At 44.2% G+C, this 19,355-nt stretch overlaps 1 protein-coding gene across 1 annotated transcript in view; it reads left to right on the top strand.

Annotated features, from left to right (window-relative positions):
• The window catches only part of LIG1 (DNA ligase 1), a 296,484-nt gene that overhangs the window by 138,778 nt on the left and 138,351 nt on the right, over positions 1-19,355 (top strand). The window contains exons 10-12 of the mRNA XM_069200497.1: positions 2,454-2,510; positions 4,982-5,154; positions 8,285-8,451. Coding sequence (XP_069056598.1) covers positions 2,454-2,510; positions 4,982-5,154; positions 8,285-8,451 — 397 coding nt within the window. The remainder of the gene's footprint in view (positions 1-2,453; positions 2,511-4,981; positions 5,155-8,284; positions 8,452-19,355) is intronic.

The raw sequence follows: 19,355 nt of genomic DNA, 5'->3' as shown, positions 1-19,355 counted from the left end.
CATACCTCTCCTGTTCTCTGCTGAAGAGAGGTTGCCTCTGTCAGTAGCAAGCGTACTGGAGATTAATCTTCCTGCTGTCATCCCTGAGGTTCTCTATCGCTGAGCCAGTCTCTCACAACTGACTAACCAACCAACACAGAGGGTTCGGCATACAGTGGAACTGTGGCCTCTTATATGCCTTTCCACCGCTGCCACTTTTACTACAAATTCTGAAGATCTGGAAGAACCTGGTCCTAGTCATCCTGATCGCCCCAGATTGGGCCACAATAGTGTGATACTCCAACATACTTAATCTGAGCATTTACCCTTTGCTTTGCCTACCTCTTTTGGAATACTTTTTCCCAGAACAGTGTTCTTGCCCTGACTCTATACAACCTCCAACTCCACAAACATGGAGATTGAGCATAATGGGTTTTGATCTGCCTGCTGAAGTAGTATACAATATCTTGACAGCTAGAGGCCTCTTGATCAAATGGAGTTACTCTGGTCACTGGGTGAAACTTGTTGACTAGTGACTCACTTCAGGTGAGTTGCTTTGATATACTGTTTCTTTCAGCCCTATCGTTGCAAGGTTCCACTGTGGGTACTATTAAGTTATTTGTTGATTCTTTCGACCCTTTTTTTTTTTTTAATGTTTTTATTATTTGTGATTTTTGCCTGACCAACGTATATTCAAGTAGACAATTTTAATGTGCTTCCATCAAGGGTTCATGTTTCCTCTTGCACCCTTTGTTATTCTGCAGTGGGACCTTAACTTATCTTGTTAATGTGTATTCTTTATGAACATGGACACAGCTGTCCTTTGAGGCTGTTCACCTTTAGGACTGTTCTCTTTTTTGCCGTTACTTCGGTGTGCCATGTCAGGGAACTGCAGGTGCCTTCAGTGCAACCTCCTTACACGACCTTCTTCCCTGGCACATTGGTGCTACGGACTCTGGCTCCCTCTCTGCCAAAAGTGGTGTTACCCTTCCAGATGAGGCAGTCCATATTGCTTCCTACTTTCTTCTGTCCACCATAGCCTTCTCGTGAGGAGGAGAAGCTTCATCAGTTAAATCCTAAAAGAGCCTTTAACTTATACATAGACCAGACTAATGAGTACTAGATGGATGACCAGCTTTTTGTCCTTTTTAGCCAGTGCCAATGATGAGAATGGAAGGGAAGTTCAGAAACTGATCCATTTGGATTGCCCTGTGCATAAAAATGGTTTATGCTTTTAGAAGGAACCTTGTTCCACTGATAAGGTGTGTTCCAATGTTGTATAGCCACTGGGCTGCTACATAGACGTCCATCCACATCTTCAACAGACCTTACTATCTCAAGTCTGCCGAGGGGCATTTTTCTGGCTTGTACTGTAGGTCTTTCTTGTGTAAAGTCCACTCCTTAGGTCCACCACGTTTAGAGGGCTACTCCTTTGGTACCTGTTCTAGTTGAGGAATCTGAGGTTAGAAGTATTGATAAGAACAACACGTTAATTACCTTCAGTATTGCTTTTTCTGGACGATACTGAGTCGCACTGCAGCTTTCTCACTGCGCTTATCACCTCCCTATCACACAGAGCAGATATTTTGGGTTCTAAAAAATACCCCAAATTAGGTTTACCCACTGTCAAGTTTGCAATCTTGTGCAGCTGATCTGAATATGAGGGCACGGGTGAGTATGGTAAGAAAACTGAGGTCAGTGGACAGGAGTCATGCCTATGTATGGTTCTGTGCTACCCCTTCCCAAGGGGTTACAATGCCTCTCGTCTGATTGTGCTACCTGTTGGCACATGGAAGTAACTGCGGGAAATGTTCCAGGTCCAGTCTTGTGTTTAGGGGAGTTCAGGCGCTGAGGAATCTGCAGTGAGCGAGAGTATGATGTAAGTAACTGGTTAATTTTCCTTTTCAGTAAAGGATCCGAACAAATTTTAATCATTGTATTTTTGGGTCGAGGAAGAGTTAACTTTATTCTCAGCACTGGCTAGTCTTATTCAAGATTATGAATACAATGGTGATATCTTGAGATGATCATGAGCCATGATGGCACTACACTGGCTGTTAACAATAATTGTCTGATGAGCAATGAGTTTACATCCCTTCAAGTCCACCTGTGATTGTAAGCAAGAGTGCCTTACTGATGTGGCTCTTGCAGCACACATGCCATTTTAATTGTGGCTACCCTACCGGACTCTGGAAGTTTTTGGCCTTTTGAAACTTCAGAGCATGATTAGTCACCCCTCATGTTAATGTAGGTTTAGCTTGGGAAAAGTTGAAGCTGATGTGACTTCTATTGCTTGCTGAAGCTGGTGGGATTTTCATTGTTTGGTATGTTTATTGCAAAGATTAAGAAACCATCAAGCGTAGCCGCCAGCCTTTCACCCAATCTTCTGGGGAAAGCAGCAGAAAGGGGGTAATATTCATCCTGTCATGCTAAATTTCTACCAGAACGTCTTGTGTTTTTTTGCTGTCTTACAGAGTTCCATATCTGGCTGTTGCTCGGACGTTTGAGAAGATTGAGGACGAATCTGCCAGGTAATGATAGGCCCTGAAGAAAGGAACAATGTGTGGTACCAAGACAATGACTGTAGATAGGAAATTGTCTAGACACCGCTGTGAATTAAGAGAACCTCATCATTCCCTGTAGCTGAATGGTATGAAGATAAAGGACTTTGAGCTGGAATGATAGCGAGCCACGTGAGGTGGCATCTGTCCTTTATTTCTGTCATAAGCTACATGCCTTGTGTGAATGCTGATCCAAATTAGCCAGAACGCAGAAGGTAGACCAGACAGAGAAGAATGTTGGATTTAAGATTAGCAAGTTCAGAGCCTTGAAGCCTCCATTTGAGATAGATGGCTTTATGTATGGGGTTTCAGGGACAAAGTTCCACAATTTATTTGTATCTCCCAAAATCGGGAATACACATTTCTTATTGGCTTAACACAGACGGTTTCAGGATGTATAGTGTATACATTTTGGTGATCAGAAACTCGCATGCAGTCCTGTGTGCCTCTGTGGTTATTGCAAGTTTCTTTGACAGAGATACATTTGAGGAAACAGTCTGTGGCGATGTCAGGGTTCCGATGGAAACGCCATAATAGTCTGTTGTTGCCTTGTAGGTACTTACATTTTGACTTTCTTGGGAATCACTAGGATGAGGAGTCCCCCATAATACAGGTGTGAGGAGATTATGGTGTGTGCTACGGTTACTCTGAAATGTAAGTGTTATGGAAGATTTGGTTAAGCACCTGGAGACTGTAGAAACGAGGGTAACACAGCCCATACTTAAGGTGTAAGATCATGTAATGATGAAACCTAGATCTTCAAACCTGACTGGACAGGGGCCTATGTCCACGTGGAAGCCCATGAACTCCCCATCCAGCAAGGTCATCTTTTTAAAGGTTCGATTTCAGCAATTTGAGGGCAATGGAAGTACTCGCAGATCGTGGAATCCAGTGGGAGCTATTGTTGGCAGTATGTCATGTTATCCTCATCCACAGCAATTGCTGGAAAGTTCATTTTAAATGTTGCTCAGTAGCCATGCCACTCCATGCCCACCTGTCGCATGTTGGTTCTGTAGAGGTTACTAGTGAAACCCAAAAATGAAATTCCCTTTGGAAGGGAAGAGCTTGTTTTTCGGATTTTGAACAAACACACTATTGAAACGGTCCTTGAAACAGTTAGACTTTGTGATGTTAATGGTGACGAGGCACAAGTGTTACCTACTGGAAAGAAACATAGGTGTTGTAGTAACCACAAGTGTTATTTCTACAGCGATCAGACATCACTCAAACTGATTCCCTGGACGTTGCAAGACCCCAATTGTAAAAGTTTTGATATAGCTCTTACGACCCCTAACGAGGCACTGAAGCACTTCAGAGTGCACAAATAGACCACAGATATTACAATGTCCAAAGTAGCTTGCCTCTGAGGAGGTGTGGGGCCCCCTACTGGCGGCATTCATGGCTGTTGATTTTCAGGCATGCAGTTGTATGGTCAGTTGGAAGACGAGGGGTTCTTTTGAGGGATGTGTGCCATTAATTAATGCCTGGTTGATACTGGCTAAAAGACTAGCAGCACGTGAAAAACAGCCACCACAGTCCTTGTTCGCGCCATGTCGTTGTGCTGCACGGTAACTTGACCCCGGAGCATGGGGTGCAGCACACTGCAACACCTGATGGCCACATTTTAGGCCTTCTGATTGGCTGAGCCAGCCTGTCCAATGGACAGGTGGAGCTAATTAAGGGTTCCTGTCATCTGCCGAAGATGCTAATTGCTGTGAACTATCCACCATCAGGCTTTGGCCCCAAACGAAGCAGTAAAACATGGAGTAAAGCAGTGGGTTCTACATTGAGGCTTAAGAGCGATGAGACTCCATCGAGGCCAGGCAGCTTTGCTATTCTACAGCGTTGGCGGTGGGCTTCGAAGAAGCGTTCCGGGCTCTCGGAGTGATTCATTTTTATTGTGACTCAGCCACTTGGGGATAAGGCTTTTAACAACTTGTCGATTAGAAGCATGTGTGCAGTTAAGATATTGGCAACTGCCCCAGTCTCAGCCACTCCTCTCCGCTTCTGCCCTGGAAGTTTCTTGGCCCTCCTCCAGCTTTCCAGCCGCCTGATTGGCTGAACCAGTGTCAACAGGCCATTAAGGGTTCTAATGGTGGTGTGGTGAAAACATTAATTTCAAGACATGGCTCCTGAGTGAGTGTGTTGTTGTAACTTGTGCTGCAGCTGCAGTAATAAGGCCGTCTCTTTTTTTTCCCCTCAGATGACGTCCAATTCGTCCTCTGTTGCTCAGTTCAACGCACTTTCGGATGTGGGGTAGCTCAGTGGGATAACATGGTAGTTTCAGAGAACTGGGTGCAGCGTGCTGGTCTCGGATTCAAATTCTAGTAGTGGGATTGTGAGTCTGGCCAAATGCGCATCTGGTGAAGAAATGGGTCTTGCTGGCATTGAGTCTTCGGTGAGTATCGTTGCATTTACTGACGAAACTAATGTTGTTTCAGGAATAAGAATATTGAAACGCTGAGCAACCTCCTGCGCTCCGTGATCGCCCTGTCGCCGGAGGACTTCCTGCCATGTGTGTACCTGTGCCTGAACAGGCTGGGCCCGGCCTACGAGGGACTGGAGCTCGGCATCGGAGAGACCATCCTCATGAAGGCTGTAGCCCAGGCAACCGGTAATTAGCCCTTCTCTTCTTCCAGGCCTGCCAGAGTCGCGTTCTCCCCTAGAGGATCCGTAGGAACGTTTCACGTTTCACCCTTTTCCCATAAGGCAAAGAGTCCTACACGAGCACGGGGATGCAGCAGTGGAGCGACGGTGAACTGCTGACTAGGACCGTTTCCAAATATTAAAAACCCATATTCACAAAAAACGCAGAATCCTGCTTCTGGACGGTTTCCCCGACCCCCTTCCTCTTACGCCAGTTGTGCACTGAGCAAAGTTTGAGAATACCCCTGGGTTTCAGCATTCGGAAGAGCGTAACCTACAAGGGTTAACTCGCAGCCCCTTTCTGTACTGTCTTCAGAAAGTTTCGCCATGGCCTGACATGGCTGCGCTCCCCGCAAGAAGCATGCCCCGCTTCTGTTCCTGTAGAATGGGTTCTGTCTTTCTCTGGTTATTCCCTCTGCTTGCGTTGATCCTGGTTGGCCTGTTCTGTGCTGTCACACAAGCTGTTCGTCTTCCCCTACACCATCCACTCTGACGTGCACACCCAGGGGCTGTCCGCACCTTACTTCTCCTCAATTGATCCTGCTCTTACGTCTTTTCTCGTTGCTGCTCCTCCGGCATTCTTGCAATGCCCCTTCTTTCCCAGCCTTAACAATTTCCTAATGGCCTGTTTTGAGGTCGGATCAGCAAGTCCAACCGCTCTACCCTGGAGTCCCGGACGCACATACATATTTGTTGCCGTTAGTGGTGATTGGTAAATCTTGGAAGTGGTGGGCCATAAAAACATTTCTCGAATTGGACGTGGTCAAGCAACGTATGCCAGATCTTCTTTAAGGGAATTTGGAGTGGGGCATAGTTTTCAATTGTAAGAATTTTTTTTGTTTGTTTTGTTAAAAGGGTGTTCAGATTGCTGATTTGCAGCACAGTTTTATCAGAGATTAAGTACTACTTATGAAATATTCCAGTGAATTAGTGTGTGCCAGGCAAGCTGAATCTTCCCATAGGTGTTAAACCTCAATATACTCAAGAAAACCTTGAAAAGGTTGCCACAACAGTGGATTTTTCAATAAAATATCCATCCCATAAGGAGCAGTCAGTATTTCAGGCTGTTAAAACTCAGGTTTTGCAAGGTCACTTAACCTATCGTCTTTTATTTTCATAACGTTTTCAACATACTTCTTACTTGTCTTATTTATGCCTCATGACTGAGGCTCTGTGTTGAAGGGGTAAAATGAGCGATTCTAAGGTTCTACCAGGGCATTAGTAGCAGTGCTTGCGAACGTTACATGCACACACAGCAGTGCTGGGGCAAATTGCATAGAGATCACAACAGCAGACAGAAAAATCTTTCATGCTTAGGCAGGAATTGTGTAAATATCAGAAAAGCTTCATTCGCGCAAATGATAAAATCCCTCTGTTCAAGTCATTTGATAAATATAGCAGGCACTGCTGTTATCAAGGACCCAAAAGCTCAATACATCTCTCGCAGTTTTGAATTCTTGCTCAACTATCAGCTTTAAATAGGTCAGGAGTTCTGTCATTTTATCCAAAACCTCAGTTTGCCAGTGTCCAAAAATACGGCAAGCAATATCACCATGAACTACAAGAGTTTCCTTCTAAATAAGTAAGGTCAGTTTCCTCCTAACAAAGGCTAATCGTGATCTTTTCTGATGAGAAGTATTTGTCTCAAAACACCACAGTTTAAGTTTTATTGAATACATTTTTGGTTATCCCCCTTCCCCCATCCCCCCCACGCCCTCACTAAGTACATATGCTACTGCTTATGAGCCATTGTTTTTCCACATCTTCAACCCTATCAGAAAAGGACATGTGCTTTGCTGATGAGCGCCCTTTCTAGCTCCCTTTTGGTAAGATGGGCTTATCCTGGCATTGTAACTGTGATGACCTGTCGATTGTGTAAGGGCAATCCTGGAGCCTACACTGCCCATCTCCTGACCCTGACCTGCCTGTTTGCAAACACTGGTTGAGATCTAGGTCCACCAGAGAGGTGTAGTTACTTTTTATTTTAATTTTATTTTTTTAGCTGCACAATATTCTGATCATCATAGGATTTCTAGGCTAGAAGAAATACCCCTCTACCTCTCCATCATTACTACCAAATTCTGCTCATGCGTCTTCTAGCGTGGGAGTGGCTGCTTCCGCACTACTGGGAGCGGACCCTTTTATGCTCCCCACGCCTGGTATCATTTGTCCATGTAGTGGTCATTTTCTGCACTATGGCTATATTATGTGTATTACTGATGCAGTCATTAGTTTCATATTAAGGATAAACTATATCTGGAAGTTAGTGAATATCTGCTTTTTGTTTCGGACCCAGTGGTTAGGAGGCCGTTATTATTGTTGCTCCTTGGCTAGAGTCCAATAAAATATGAAAACCAATATGGTTACAGATGTAGTTGGCTATCTGAGTTTTGTGACTGCCATGTAATAAAACCTAAACAAATTGGCCGTTTTGTAGCTGTTGGGTCCCAAATATCTGTAAGCCAGGAAAATGTCCATACATCCATCATTTAAAGACTAAATATGCCCTGTAAATTGCAATTATGCCATTTTCTACCTTACTACAGGAATTTGCTATTTATATCTCTTTTCTGGATGCCTAAAGTTAATAAAAATGCTCTAAAGCAACCTAAAATCAGCATGTTGATGACAAAGGGTGTGGTTTGCATAATGGCAGATGAGGTACTCCTTCACAATGGTGACGGATATCCTGTCCACTGAAATGTAAATCCGATTTATATCCTTTGAGATTTTGATTTCGGCAGACGGGATATCAGCCACCGTTGTGACTGAGTAACTCGTCCACCAATATCTAAATCGGGCCCACAATTTAATTAAATTCTGCTTTGTCTGTTAGCTTTATTTAGTTCTCCTTCATCTTTTCCACTTCCTCCAATGTTTTATTTTCCCCAGTGAGTTCACTCTTGGAGCCTCTGAAAAGCTTTTAGTTCCTTCCCAGTCCTTCGACCTAAAAACTGGAATGCTGACCTTGAGAGAGTTAATGCAGAATTCTGGGCATGAGGGGGTGTCTGTTACACCCAAATGGACTTCAGCTGTTTTGTTTGGACTTTTAGCCTGGATAATACCCTCCTAAAGCCTTTTATCCCCTCTACCTGCAGGTCGCCAGCTGGATAAGATCAAGGCCGAGGCACAGGAGAAGGGAGACCTGGGATTGGTGGCAGAAAGCAGCCGCAGTAACCAACGCACAATGTTTGCTCCACCCAAACTTTCTGCTATTGGTGTCTTTAACAAACTCAAGGAGATAGCCAAGATGTCAGGAAGCGCGGTAGGTGTGGAGCTTCATTATAATGAAATTATAAGGCAAACCCTTGGAGAATCAGTTAACCATTAACACATAAATATCAGGGTAATTTAGCTAAGATCTGCAGGGAAAGATGTGTTTTGTTTAAAATGATGTTATTCACACACATTAGCCTCCTTTTTGTTCCTAATGTGTAAGTTTTGAGCCAGGGGAGCAAGCCATTAAAAGCCCTGCATAGCATACAGGAAGTGCCCGTGGTGTGTACGTTTTATGCTTGTACCTTTCACAACTAATTGTAACATTTGGAGAGCTGTTGTAATTTAATGGATTTTCTCCATTTAGTCTCACCTCACGTTTGTTTGGGGACATGACTGTTATGGGGACACATCTATTTTGTTTCATTGGTACTATTTTTTCAGAGTTTTTTTTAATATTATTCCTTTACTAACCTATTTCTTCACCAAGTCCTCTTCACGAGCTGAGAGGTGTTTTCATATCCTACATGACTGACCATTTCCACATTCCAGTCTTTTCTAGGTGGTTTCCTGAGTTATATTTTTTCCAAATGCACCTTTCAATTGTATGGCGATTAGGGCTTATTGGCTTTTTCTTAGGGAAATTTTCATCTGTCCAAGGCAATTGAGTGCAGGAAATTTTCAGTACAAAGTACATCAGGACCTGAACAAAGATAAACGTGTAACAAAACCCAGGTCTCCATATCCGCAGAAGTTATCCTTTGCCCCAATACAAGTTAACCAGTCTGAAAGTCCTGACCTAGACACCCCCTTATAATACATGCTTTTGTGCCTAAAATCCTGTAATGCCAACAAATATTGTTGCTGCCAACCACTCGGATGGCCAGATCCTTGAATCCTCTGAGGATCCCTTATTGGCCGAATGGAAAAAATGCTCCCATAATTATTTTCAAATGTTAATGTCCTCGGAAGATTGGAGGGTTCAAATCTTTGAAGAGTATGCAAATTGATGGTCCTGATATCTATAAAATGATCACTTCAAGGCGTGGCAGACCCCTTTCTGTAGTGTCGAGAACTAAAGCTGCTGAATGGATTTATGGTAAGCAACAAAAGGCACTTCTTTGACTAAACATCTTGCCCCTTACCAAGCTTGACAGACAGCAATGTTTACTACCCAAGGTACAGTGGGAAATGAGAGCGCATTTCCCCCCTCTACTACACTGTGAACAGACCTTTATGAAACTTCATGTGTTGCAACCAACTACAGTACTATTCCCTTTCCCAGTCTTAGCCAAAGGGGCCGACCCACTCAGTCTAAAAAAAAAAAAAAAAGCCCTTGAAGTCTCTAAAATTAAAATTGCAGTTTTTATCTAGCCAGTGACAACCTTATTTTTCAGCTGCAGTGTGGATTCTTGTGAATCAGATGACAGCAAAGGCATGTTAGAAAGGATAACCACTTAGGGAGCACAATCGGTGGGATAGCTCCAAGCGAGAACAGAGAAAACATGGAATTTGCACCACCTACCAGCCTTCTTAAAGGTCAGTCCCCCCCAGATAGGCCTGACAATACTGCTGTTAGTAGAAAGATTACTAGCTGGAAATCCGATGGGCCCCGCCGGCTCAACCACCACTTGGTAACAGTTATGGATACCAAGATTCTCCAAAGGTAGTTAGGGGCAGCTGCGAGATCTGACCTGTCAGTCTCATTGGAAACTGGGGGTAATCAGAAAAGGAGCATCCACTTATGAGTGAGAGCCCACACTACCACTGTCGAAGCAAAATCAGCTCAGCTCAGAAAGGGATTCCACGCCTCTAAATCCAGGCACCATATAATCATGTGGTTGGTCCTGCAAGGGCCCCATACTAGAGGGCAGCAAAGAAATCACTGCTTCCATAGAATGTAATTTATCCTTCAGAGGTGCCAGGCAGGCTTCCACCATCTCCTTAATTTGACGTAGAAATGTGTCTACACAGAAGGCATGAGCCTGCCCTGAGCAAAAAGCCCCCTGAAAACAAAAAGGGGCAACCGGAGCTGGAGAGACCGAATCCTCAGTTTTTTTTTTTTTTTTTTTTTTTTTCCCCAGCTCACTCCAATGGTCTTCTTTTTTGTCGGTGGGGTGCTGTAGCTAGGAAGCGTGGTCGTAAGCTTTAGTCATATATGCGTAACAGGTGCAGATCACCCCCCCCCCCCCCCCCCGGAAAGCCACCCTCTATATCTGTATTCATAGAGTCAAGCGTTTGGAGGGGTGCTCGTTGGCAGTCGCTCAGTTCTAAAGAGAGGCATCTCTTGGCCAATACTATTTTCTGTGAAAGTATCCCCACCATTTGGGCCAAAAGAAAGTCAAACGTGGTACTGACCTGGTCCTTGCTACCCGCTGAGGGGTCTTTTCCCACCTAATGGCTTTTTTTTTTCCCCCCATCTGAAGCGGCCCACAAGGGTCCCGGGGTGTTTACAAGGAGTCTGCCCCTATAAACCAGCCGGAACAGTCTTTACAATGCCTCAAACCACCGAATAAAAGCCAAAACAAGGGCAGTCACCCACCCCACAAGCTGGATCCAAGAGCAGACAGCTGCGGATGGGAGCAGACAGGCCCGCTCTTGCTGGGGCGCGTCCTGTGCCGCAGGTCCCAAGTTTTAGTCGTCCTTGGCCTCCTGACCGGGTCGCTGGCCTGCTGGGCTCCCTCGTCAGCTTCACAAAGGAACTGAAGACATGGCTTTTTTTTAAACCACCTCACTGGTATATGCCCCCCTGCATCTTGTGACCCTAATGGATGAGTAGCTGCGCTTTACAAGCACTGATTGATTGATTGCAAATTTAAGACTTCCAGCTCATAGGCTGCATTTGGATGCTCATTCAGCTGTATGCCCTAGGTACGAAAAGTATGTGTTTAATGCTGTGATAAAACTACAAAGGAATCCGTGTTGAAAATGCCAAGAGATTCTTGCGAATGAATAGCACAAAAACATGCAAATCTTTGAAAGATAACAAGCCTAGCTAGATGATTGCAGTAACTTTTTGTTATGGTAATTCTCTCGATGAGAAAACAAATTCTAAATGCGATTAAAACCAAGAATAAAGCTCATGGTCCAGTTGGACTTCTTTAGAACACTATAAGCAGTTTTAGAACCAAACTACCAGTCCTCACTCTGCTTCAGACAGGAAGACACCAGCATAATCAGATGCACAAGTTTATATTCTACCCGTTTACCGTGTTACTCCACGTTGGGCGACCAAACAGGTTGTTAAATGTTTGTAACTGGTTTTCCTGCTTGATTCTCTCACTTGTATGATAAAATGCTGTTGGTAAAAGGAGGGGGCCTAGGTCTGGGAGTTCTTCAGTTAGCTTAGTGAAAACAATCTGGGTCTATTTGAGGTTTGGTTTTGTTAGTGTGTTTTGTACTGAAACTTCAAAGTTAAATTACATGTATTTAAAACCAACCTAAGCCCCTTTTTACCTCCTTCTCCGTCATTTGGGATGGAGAGTTATTTTTAATGAAAAATACCTATAGATCTGCACAGTAAGGTAGTTTCATTAAAATAGATTTGTCAAATTATGACGAGAACTTGAGGCGATGGTTTTCTTGGTTTAAAATGTCTCTCTGTGTATGTATGTGTGTATATATATATATATATATATATATATGTTCGATGGCATGTGTAGCTGCAGATACACATGCTGTGCACAGTCCGCCATCTGGTGTTGGGCTCGGAGTGTTACAAGTTGTTTTTCTTCGAAGAAGTCTTTTCGAGTCACATTGCGCATGGGCGTCGACTCCATCTTAGATAGTTTTTTTTACGCCATCGGGTTCGGACGTGTTCCTTTTCGCTCCGTGTTTCGGGTCGGAAAGTTAGTTAGAATCTCGGAAAAAATAGTCGGTATTGTTTGCGTTCGGTATCGGGTTAGTTAGAACAAATAGACACCGAATTTTGAAGAGCTCCGGTGGCCCTTTGGGGTTTTTCGATTCCCCCGTCGGGGCCTGGTCGGCCCGGCCATGTGCGACTTCAAGGCTGATGGAACGGACCCCATTCCACTTCTGCCCAAAATGCCATAACAAGTATCCGTATACGGATCAGCATCTGGTCTGTAACTTGTGCTTGTCCCCCGAGCACAAGGAGGATACTTGTGAAGTCTGTCGAGCGTTTCGGTCGAGGAAGACGCTGAGAGACCGGAGACTACAAATGGCGTCCACGCAGACAGGTCAAGAACGTTTCGAGGAGGAAGAAGAAGCTTTCTCCATCCGCGAGTCGGATTCTGAAGAACTCGACGCCGAAGAAACACACCAAACCGTGAGTAAGACGTCGAAAATCAAGACTCACGAGAAGTCCACAAAAGCCCAGGGGACGCTACCGCCAACAGGCCATGGCTTAACCCAAAAACTAGGTGACCGATCCAAGGCACCGAAAAAGGGCATGCTGGTGTCAAAGTCATCCGACTCCGGTCGAGATACCGCCACACAGCAACCTCGGAGCCGAGACTGCGGCTCCGAGAAACTTCGGCACAGAGACAGCGGCACCGAAGAATTTCGGCACCGAGACACCACGCCGAAAACAAAGAAGGTTTCTTCGGAGCCTAAAAAGACTTCCGAAAAGATTTCGGTTCCGAAACATCCAGCCTCGGAGCCGAAAACTAGTTCCTATACAGAGGAACAAGGATTAACCTCCCAATTACATAGATTTGGAGAGGAGCTTCAAGCGGTAGAGCCTGACTACACGCAAAGAAGGCTTCATAGTCATGAGTCATGAGGACACAGGGAAGATAACCACTCTTCCCCCAATCAAAATAAAAAGGAAACTTGCCTTTCAACAAAAGGACAAGCAACCACAGGCAAAAGTGGTGAGAAAAACAACCCCGCCACCGTCTCCGCCACCATCAACACATGCATCACCAGCAACAACTCCACCACTGATGCACTCACCAGCTCATACTACAATGAGTCGGGATGATCCCGATGAATGGGACCTTTATGATGCTCCAGTGTCTGACAACAGCCCAGACTCCTATCCCACAAAACCGTCACCACCTGAGGACAGTACATCCTACACACAGGTGGTCGCAAGGGCAGCCGAATTTCACAACGTCACCTTACATTCTGAACCAATTGAGGATGACTTTCTGTTTAACACACTATCCTCCACCCATAGCCAGTACCAAAGCCTTCCCATGCTCCCAGGAATGCTAAAACATTCAAAGCAAATATTTCAGGATCCAGTTAAAGGCAGAGCCATAACTCCAAGGGTGGAGAAAAAGTACAAGCCACCGCCAACAGATCCAATCTATATTACAACACAACTAACACCAGACTCAGTAGTTGTCGGGGCAGCTCGTAAGAGAGCCAACTCTCATACCTCAGGAGACGCACCACCTCCAGACAAAGAGAGCCGCAAATTTGATGCTGCGGGAAAAAGGGTTGCAGCACAAGCAGCAAATCAATGGCGTATTGCCAATTCACAAGCACTTTTGGCAAGATACGACAGAGCTCATTGGGATGAAATGCAACATTTCATCGAACACTTACCCAAGGAGTTCCAAAAAAGGGCGCAACAGGTGGTAGAAGAGGGACAAAGTATCTCAAATAATCAGATACGGTCTTCCATGGATGCAGCAGATACAGCTGCAAGGACAATAAACACTGCAATCACGATACGAAGGCACGCATGGCTGCGCACTTCAGGGTTCAAGCCGGAAATCCAACAAGCTGTGCTCAATATGCCATTTAATGAACAGCAATTGTTTGGGCCGGAGGTTGACACTGCCATTGAGAAACTCAAAAAAGACACCGATACAGCCAAAGCCATGGGCGCACTCTACTCCCCGCAGAGCAGAGGCACATTTCGGAAAACACCTTTTAGGGGAGGGTTTCGAGGTCAACCCACAGAAACCACAACCTCACAAACAAGGCCTAATTACCAGGGTCAATATCAGAGGGGAGGTTTTCGGGGACAATATAGAGGGGGCCAATTCCCAAGAAATCGAGGAAAATTCCAAGGCCCCAAAAATCCTCAAAATAAACAGTGACTCACAAGTCACACAACCCCATCACATAACACCTGTGGGGGGAAGACTAAGCCAATTTTACAAACTTTGGTAGGAAATAACAACAGACACCTGGGTCTTAGCAATTATCCAGCATGGTTATTGCATAGAATTTCACCAATTCCCTCCAAACGTCCCACCGAAAACACACAATATGTCAAAACAACATATAGATCTTCTAGGACTAGAAGTTCAAGCATTGCTACAAAAGGACGCAATAGAATTAGTGCCAAATCTACAAAAAAAAAACACAGGAGTTTACTCACTGTACTTTCTAATACCCAAAAAGGACAAAACTCTGAGACCAATACTAGATCTCAGAACACTAAATACCTACATCAAATCAGACCACTATCACATGGTCACGTTACAAGACGTAATCCACCTGCTCAAACAGCAAGATTACATAACAACATTAGACCTAAAAGATGCGTATTTCCATATACAAATACATCCTTCACACAGGAAATACCTAAGGTTCGTATTCCAAGGAATACATTACCAGTTCAAAGTGTTGCCATTCGGAATAACAACTGCGCCAAGAGTTTTTACAAAATGTCTGGCAGTAGTAGCTGCACATATCAGAAGGCAGCAAATACATGTGTTCCCGTACTTAGATGACTGGTTAATCAAAACCAACACGCTAAGACAATGTTCACAGCACACAAACTACGTCATACAGACCCTTCACAGGCTAGGTTTCTCGATCAACTACGCGAAGTCACACCTTTTGCCGTGTCACACAGCAATACTTAGGAGCGACAATCAACACAGCAAAAGGGATTGCCACTCCAACTCCACAAAGGGTTCAAACATTTCACAAGGTAGTACAGGCCATGTATCCAACACAAAAGATACAAGTCATAATGGTAATGAAACTCCTAGGCAGGATGTCTTCATGCATAGCCATTGTCCCAAACGCAAGATTGCACATGCGGCCCTTACAACAGTGCCTAGCATCACAATGGTCACAAGCACATGGTCAACTTCTAGATCTGGTGTTGATAGACCTCCAAACATACATCTCGCTTCTATGGTGGAACAGTACAAATTTAAACCGAGGGCGGCCTTTCCAAGACCCAGTGCCACAATACGTCATAACGACGGATGCTTCCATGACAGGGTGGGGAGCACACCTCAATCAACATAGCATCCAAGGACAATGGGACATACATCAGAGGCAGTTTCACATAAATCACTTAGAACTGTTAGCAGTATTTCTAGCGCTGAAAGCATTTCAACCCATAATAACCCAAAAATACATTCTTGTCAAAACAGACAACATGACAACAATGTATTATCTAAACAAACAAGGAGGGACACACTCGACACATTTGTGCCTCCTAACACAAAAAATATGGCATTGGGCGATTCACAACCACATTCGCCTAATAGCACAATTTATTCCAGGGATTCAGAACCAGTTGGCAGACAATCTCTCTCGAGATCACCAACAAACCCACGAATGGGAAATTCACCCCCAAATACTAAACAATTACTTTCAAATTTGGGGAACACCTCAAATAGATCTATTTGCAACAAAAGAAAACTCAAAATGCCAAAACTTCGCATCCAGGTACCCACAAGATCAATCCCAAGGCAATGCTCTATGGATGAACTGGTCAGGGATATTTGCGTACGCTTTTCCCCCTCTCCCTCCATATCTAGTAAACAGGTTGAGTCAAAACAAACTCAAACTCATACTAATAGCACCAACATGGGCAAGGCAACCTTGGTACACAACACTACTAGACCTTTCAGTAGTACCTCATGTCAAACTACCCAACAGACCAGATCTGTTAACACAACACAAACAACAGATCCGACATCCAAATCCAGCATCGTTGAATCTAGCAATTTGGCTCCTGAAATCCTAGAATTCGGGCACTTAGACCTCACACAGGAATGTATAGAGGTCATAAAACAAGCTAGAAAACCTACCACTAGACACTGCAAATAAGTGGAAAAGATTTGTTTATTACTGCCATAATTATCAAATCCAACCTTTACACGCATCTGCAAAAGAAATAGTAAGATACTTACTACATTTGCAAAAATCTAACCTAGCTTTCTCTTCCCTTAAAATACATTTTACGGCAATTTCTGCTTACCTGCAAATTACGCACTCAATTTCATTGTTTAGGATACCAGTCATAAAGGCGTTTATGGAAGGTCTAAAGAGAATTATACCACCAAGAACACCACCAGTTCCTTCATGGAACCTCAACATTGTCCTAACACGACTCATGGGTCCACTATTTGAGCCCATGCACTCTTGTGAAATGCAATACTTAACGTGGAAAGTTGCATTTTTAATTGCCATCACATCTCTAAGAAGAGTGAGTGAGATTCAAGCATTTACCATTCAAGAACCATTTATTCAAATACACAAAAATAAAGTTGTTCTACGGACCAATCCTAAATTTTTACCAAAAGTAATCTCACCGTTCCACCTAAATCAAACGGTAGAATTACCAGTGTTCTTCCCACAACCAGATTCGGTAGCCGAAAGAGCACTACATACATTAGACATTAAAAGAGCACTAATGTACTACATTGACAGAACAAAACTAATTCGAAAGACAAAACAATTATTTATCGCCTTTCAAAAACCTCATACAGGAAATCCAATTTCAAAACAAGGCATTGCTAGATGGATAGTTAAGTGCATTCAAACCTGCTATCTTAAAGCTAAAAGAGAACTGCCTATTACACCAAAGGCACACTCAACCAGAAAGAAAGGTGCTACCATGGCCTTTCTAGGAAATATTCCAATGAACGAAATATGTAAGGCAGGAACATGGTCTACGCCTCATACATTTACCAAGCACTACTGTGTAGATGTGCTAACTGCACAACAAGCAACAGTAGGTCAAGCTGTATTAAGAACATTATTTCAAACTACTTCAACTCCTACAGGCTGAACCACCGCTTTTGGGGAGATAACTGCTTACTAGTCTATGCACAGCATGTGTATCTGCAGCTACACATGCCATCGAACGGAAAATGTCACTCACCCAGTGTACATCTGTTCGTGGCATTAGTCGCTGCAGATTCACATGCGCCCACCCGCCTCCCCGGGAGCCTGTAGCCGTTTAGAAGTAGATCTTAAACATTTGTACATTTGTAAATATATTACTTAAAACTTTATTATGTACATACGCATTCACTCCATTGCATGGGCACTATTACTAGCATACACAACTCCTACCTCACCCTCTGCGGGCAAAACAATCTAAGATGGAGTCGACGCCCATGCGCAATGGAGTCGAAATGGGAGGAGTCCCCCGGTCTCGTGACTCGAAAAGACTTCTTCGAAGAAAAACAACTTGTAACACTCCGAGCCCAACACCAGATGGCGGACTGTGCACAGCATGTGAATCTGCATCGACTAATGCCACGAACAGATGTACACTGGGTAAGTGACATTTTCCATATATGTGTGTGTGTGTGTGTGTATATATATGTATGTGTGTGTGTGTGTGTGTATGTATGTATGTATATATATATATATATATATATTATAGTTCAATGGCATGTGTAGCTGCAGATACACATGCTATGCATTATTCCGCCATCTAGAGTTGGGCTCAGAGTGTTACAAGTTTTTCTTTGAAGAAGTCTTTTCAGAATCACAGGATCGAGTGACTCCTGCTCTCGGTCATGCTGCGCATGGGCATCGACTCTGTTGTTAGATTGTTTTCTTTCTGCTGTCTGGTTCGGGCGTGTTTCCTCTTGCTCCGATATTTTGAATCATAAACTTTAGAAAACTCCTTTATTCGTCAGTATTGTTTCGGTCACGTTTCCACCTAGCCTCAAGCCGATAGTACCGTCTGAAACAAAATTTCTCCTTCTGGGTGTGTGCGCCCGACTCTGGCCTGTTCGGGCCTACCATGTTGAAGCCTGATGGATCGGACTCCATTTGGATTTGGTCCCCGATGCCATGTAAAATTTCCCTACACAGACCAACACCTCGTATGTAATCTGTGTTTCTCCCGATCACAAAGAAGAAGATTGCAAAGGCCTGTTGATCGTTTCGATCCAAGAAGCCCCTGCGTGATTGGAGAGCCAGAAGATTAGAAATGGCGTCGAAGAGTACGGAACATCTCAACACCATGGAGGAGGAACAGGCGCAGACGGAGGTTTCCATCAGGGACACAGACTCTGAAGAAGAATCGGAAGAAGGTAGGCCTATCACTGCTGGTCAGCACGTGAGTACGTCTGCCCCTACACCCACTTATAAAAAAAAAATCCTCAAAGGCCTATGCTACACCACTGCCAGAGAGCCATGGTTCAACCCGAACAGACTCGTCGACTGATCTTCGGGTTTGGCGTCAAAAATGGGCACTCCTCTGTCGGTATTGGAGTCGAGTAAATCCATCAAGAGTTCTACTTCGACTCCGAGGAGTGAGGATGCTTGCTCAAGTCTGAAGTCTTGACGCCCTGCTTCGGAGTCAAAACATCTGGCTCTATTTTCGGGCTCGAAAAAACTACCATCTTCGGAGCCGAAAATCTTCTTATTCTGAAGATCAAGGACTTTCGAGACACCTTAAACCGAGCTCAAAATCATTGGATGAACAGTCTTATAGACCTTCTGATCATGTTTCTGAGGACACTGAGGTCCAACCTATCTGAAATTATGGATGAAAGACAATCAAGGGTTCACATCCATAAAGAGACTGGCAGAATAATTACTGTACCTCCTCTCCATACCAAGAGAAAGTTGGCCTTTCAAGAACAATTAGACACTGCTCCACCACCAGCAAAAATGTAGAAACCGAAGGAGAAGCCATTACCTACCCATACTTCTCCCCCTCATTCACCACAACTTTCTTTTTCGCCACCACCCACTAGCCCACCACCTTTGCCTTCACCAACTCATTCACAATATTGTGATACGGTTGATCCCTGGGATCTG

Source organism: Pleurodeles waltl, chromosome 7, assembly GCF_031143425.1.
Source record: "Pleurodeles waltl isolate 20211129_DDA chromosome 7, aPleWal1.hap1.20221129, whole genome shotgun sequence".
In the NCBI taxonomy this organism is placed as follows: Eukaryota; Metazoa; Chordata; class Amphibia; order Caudata; family Salamandridae; genus Pleurodeles; species Pleurodeles waltl.
This window is presented reverse-complemented; position numbering and strand designations above follow the sequence as displayed.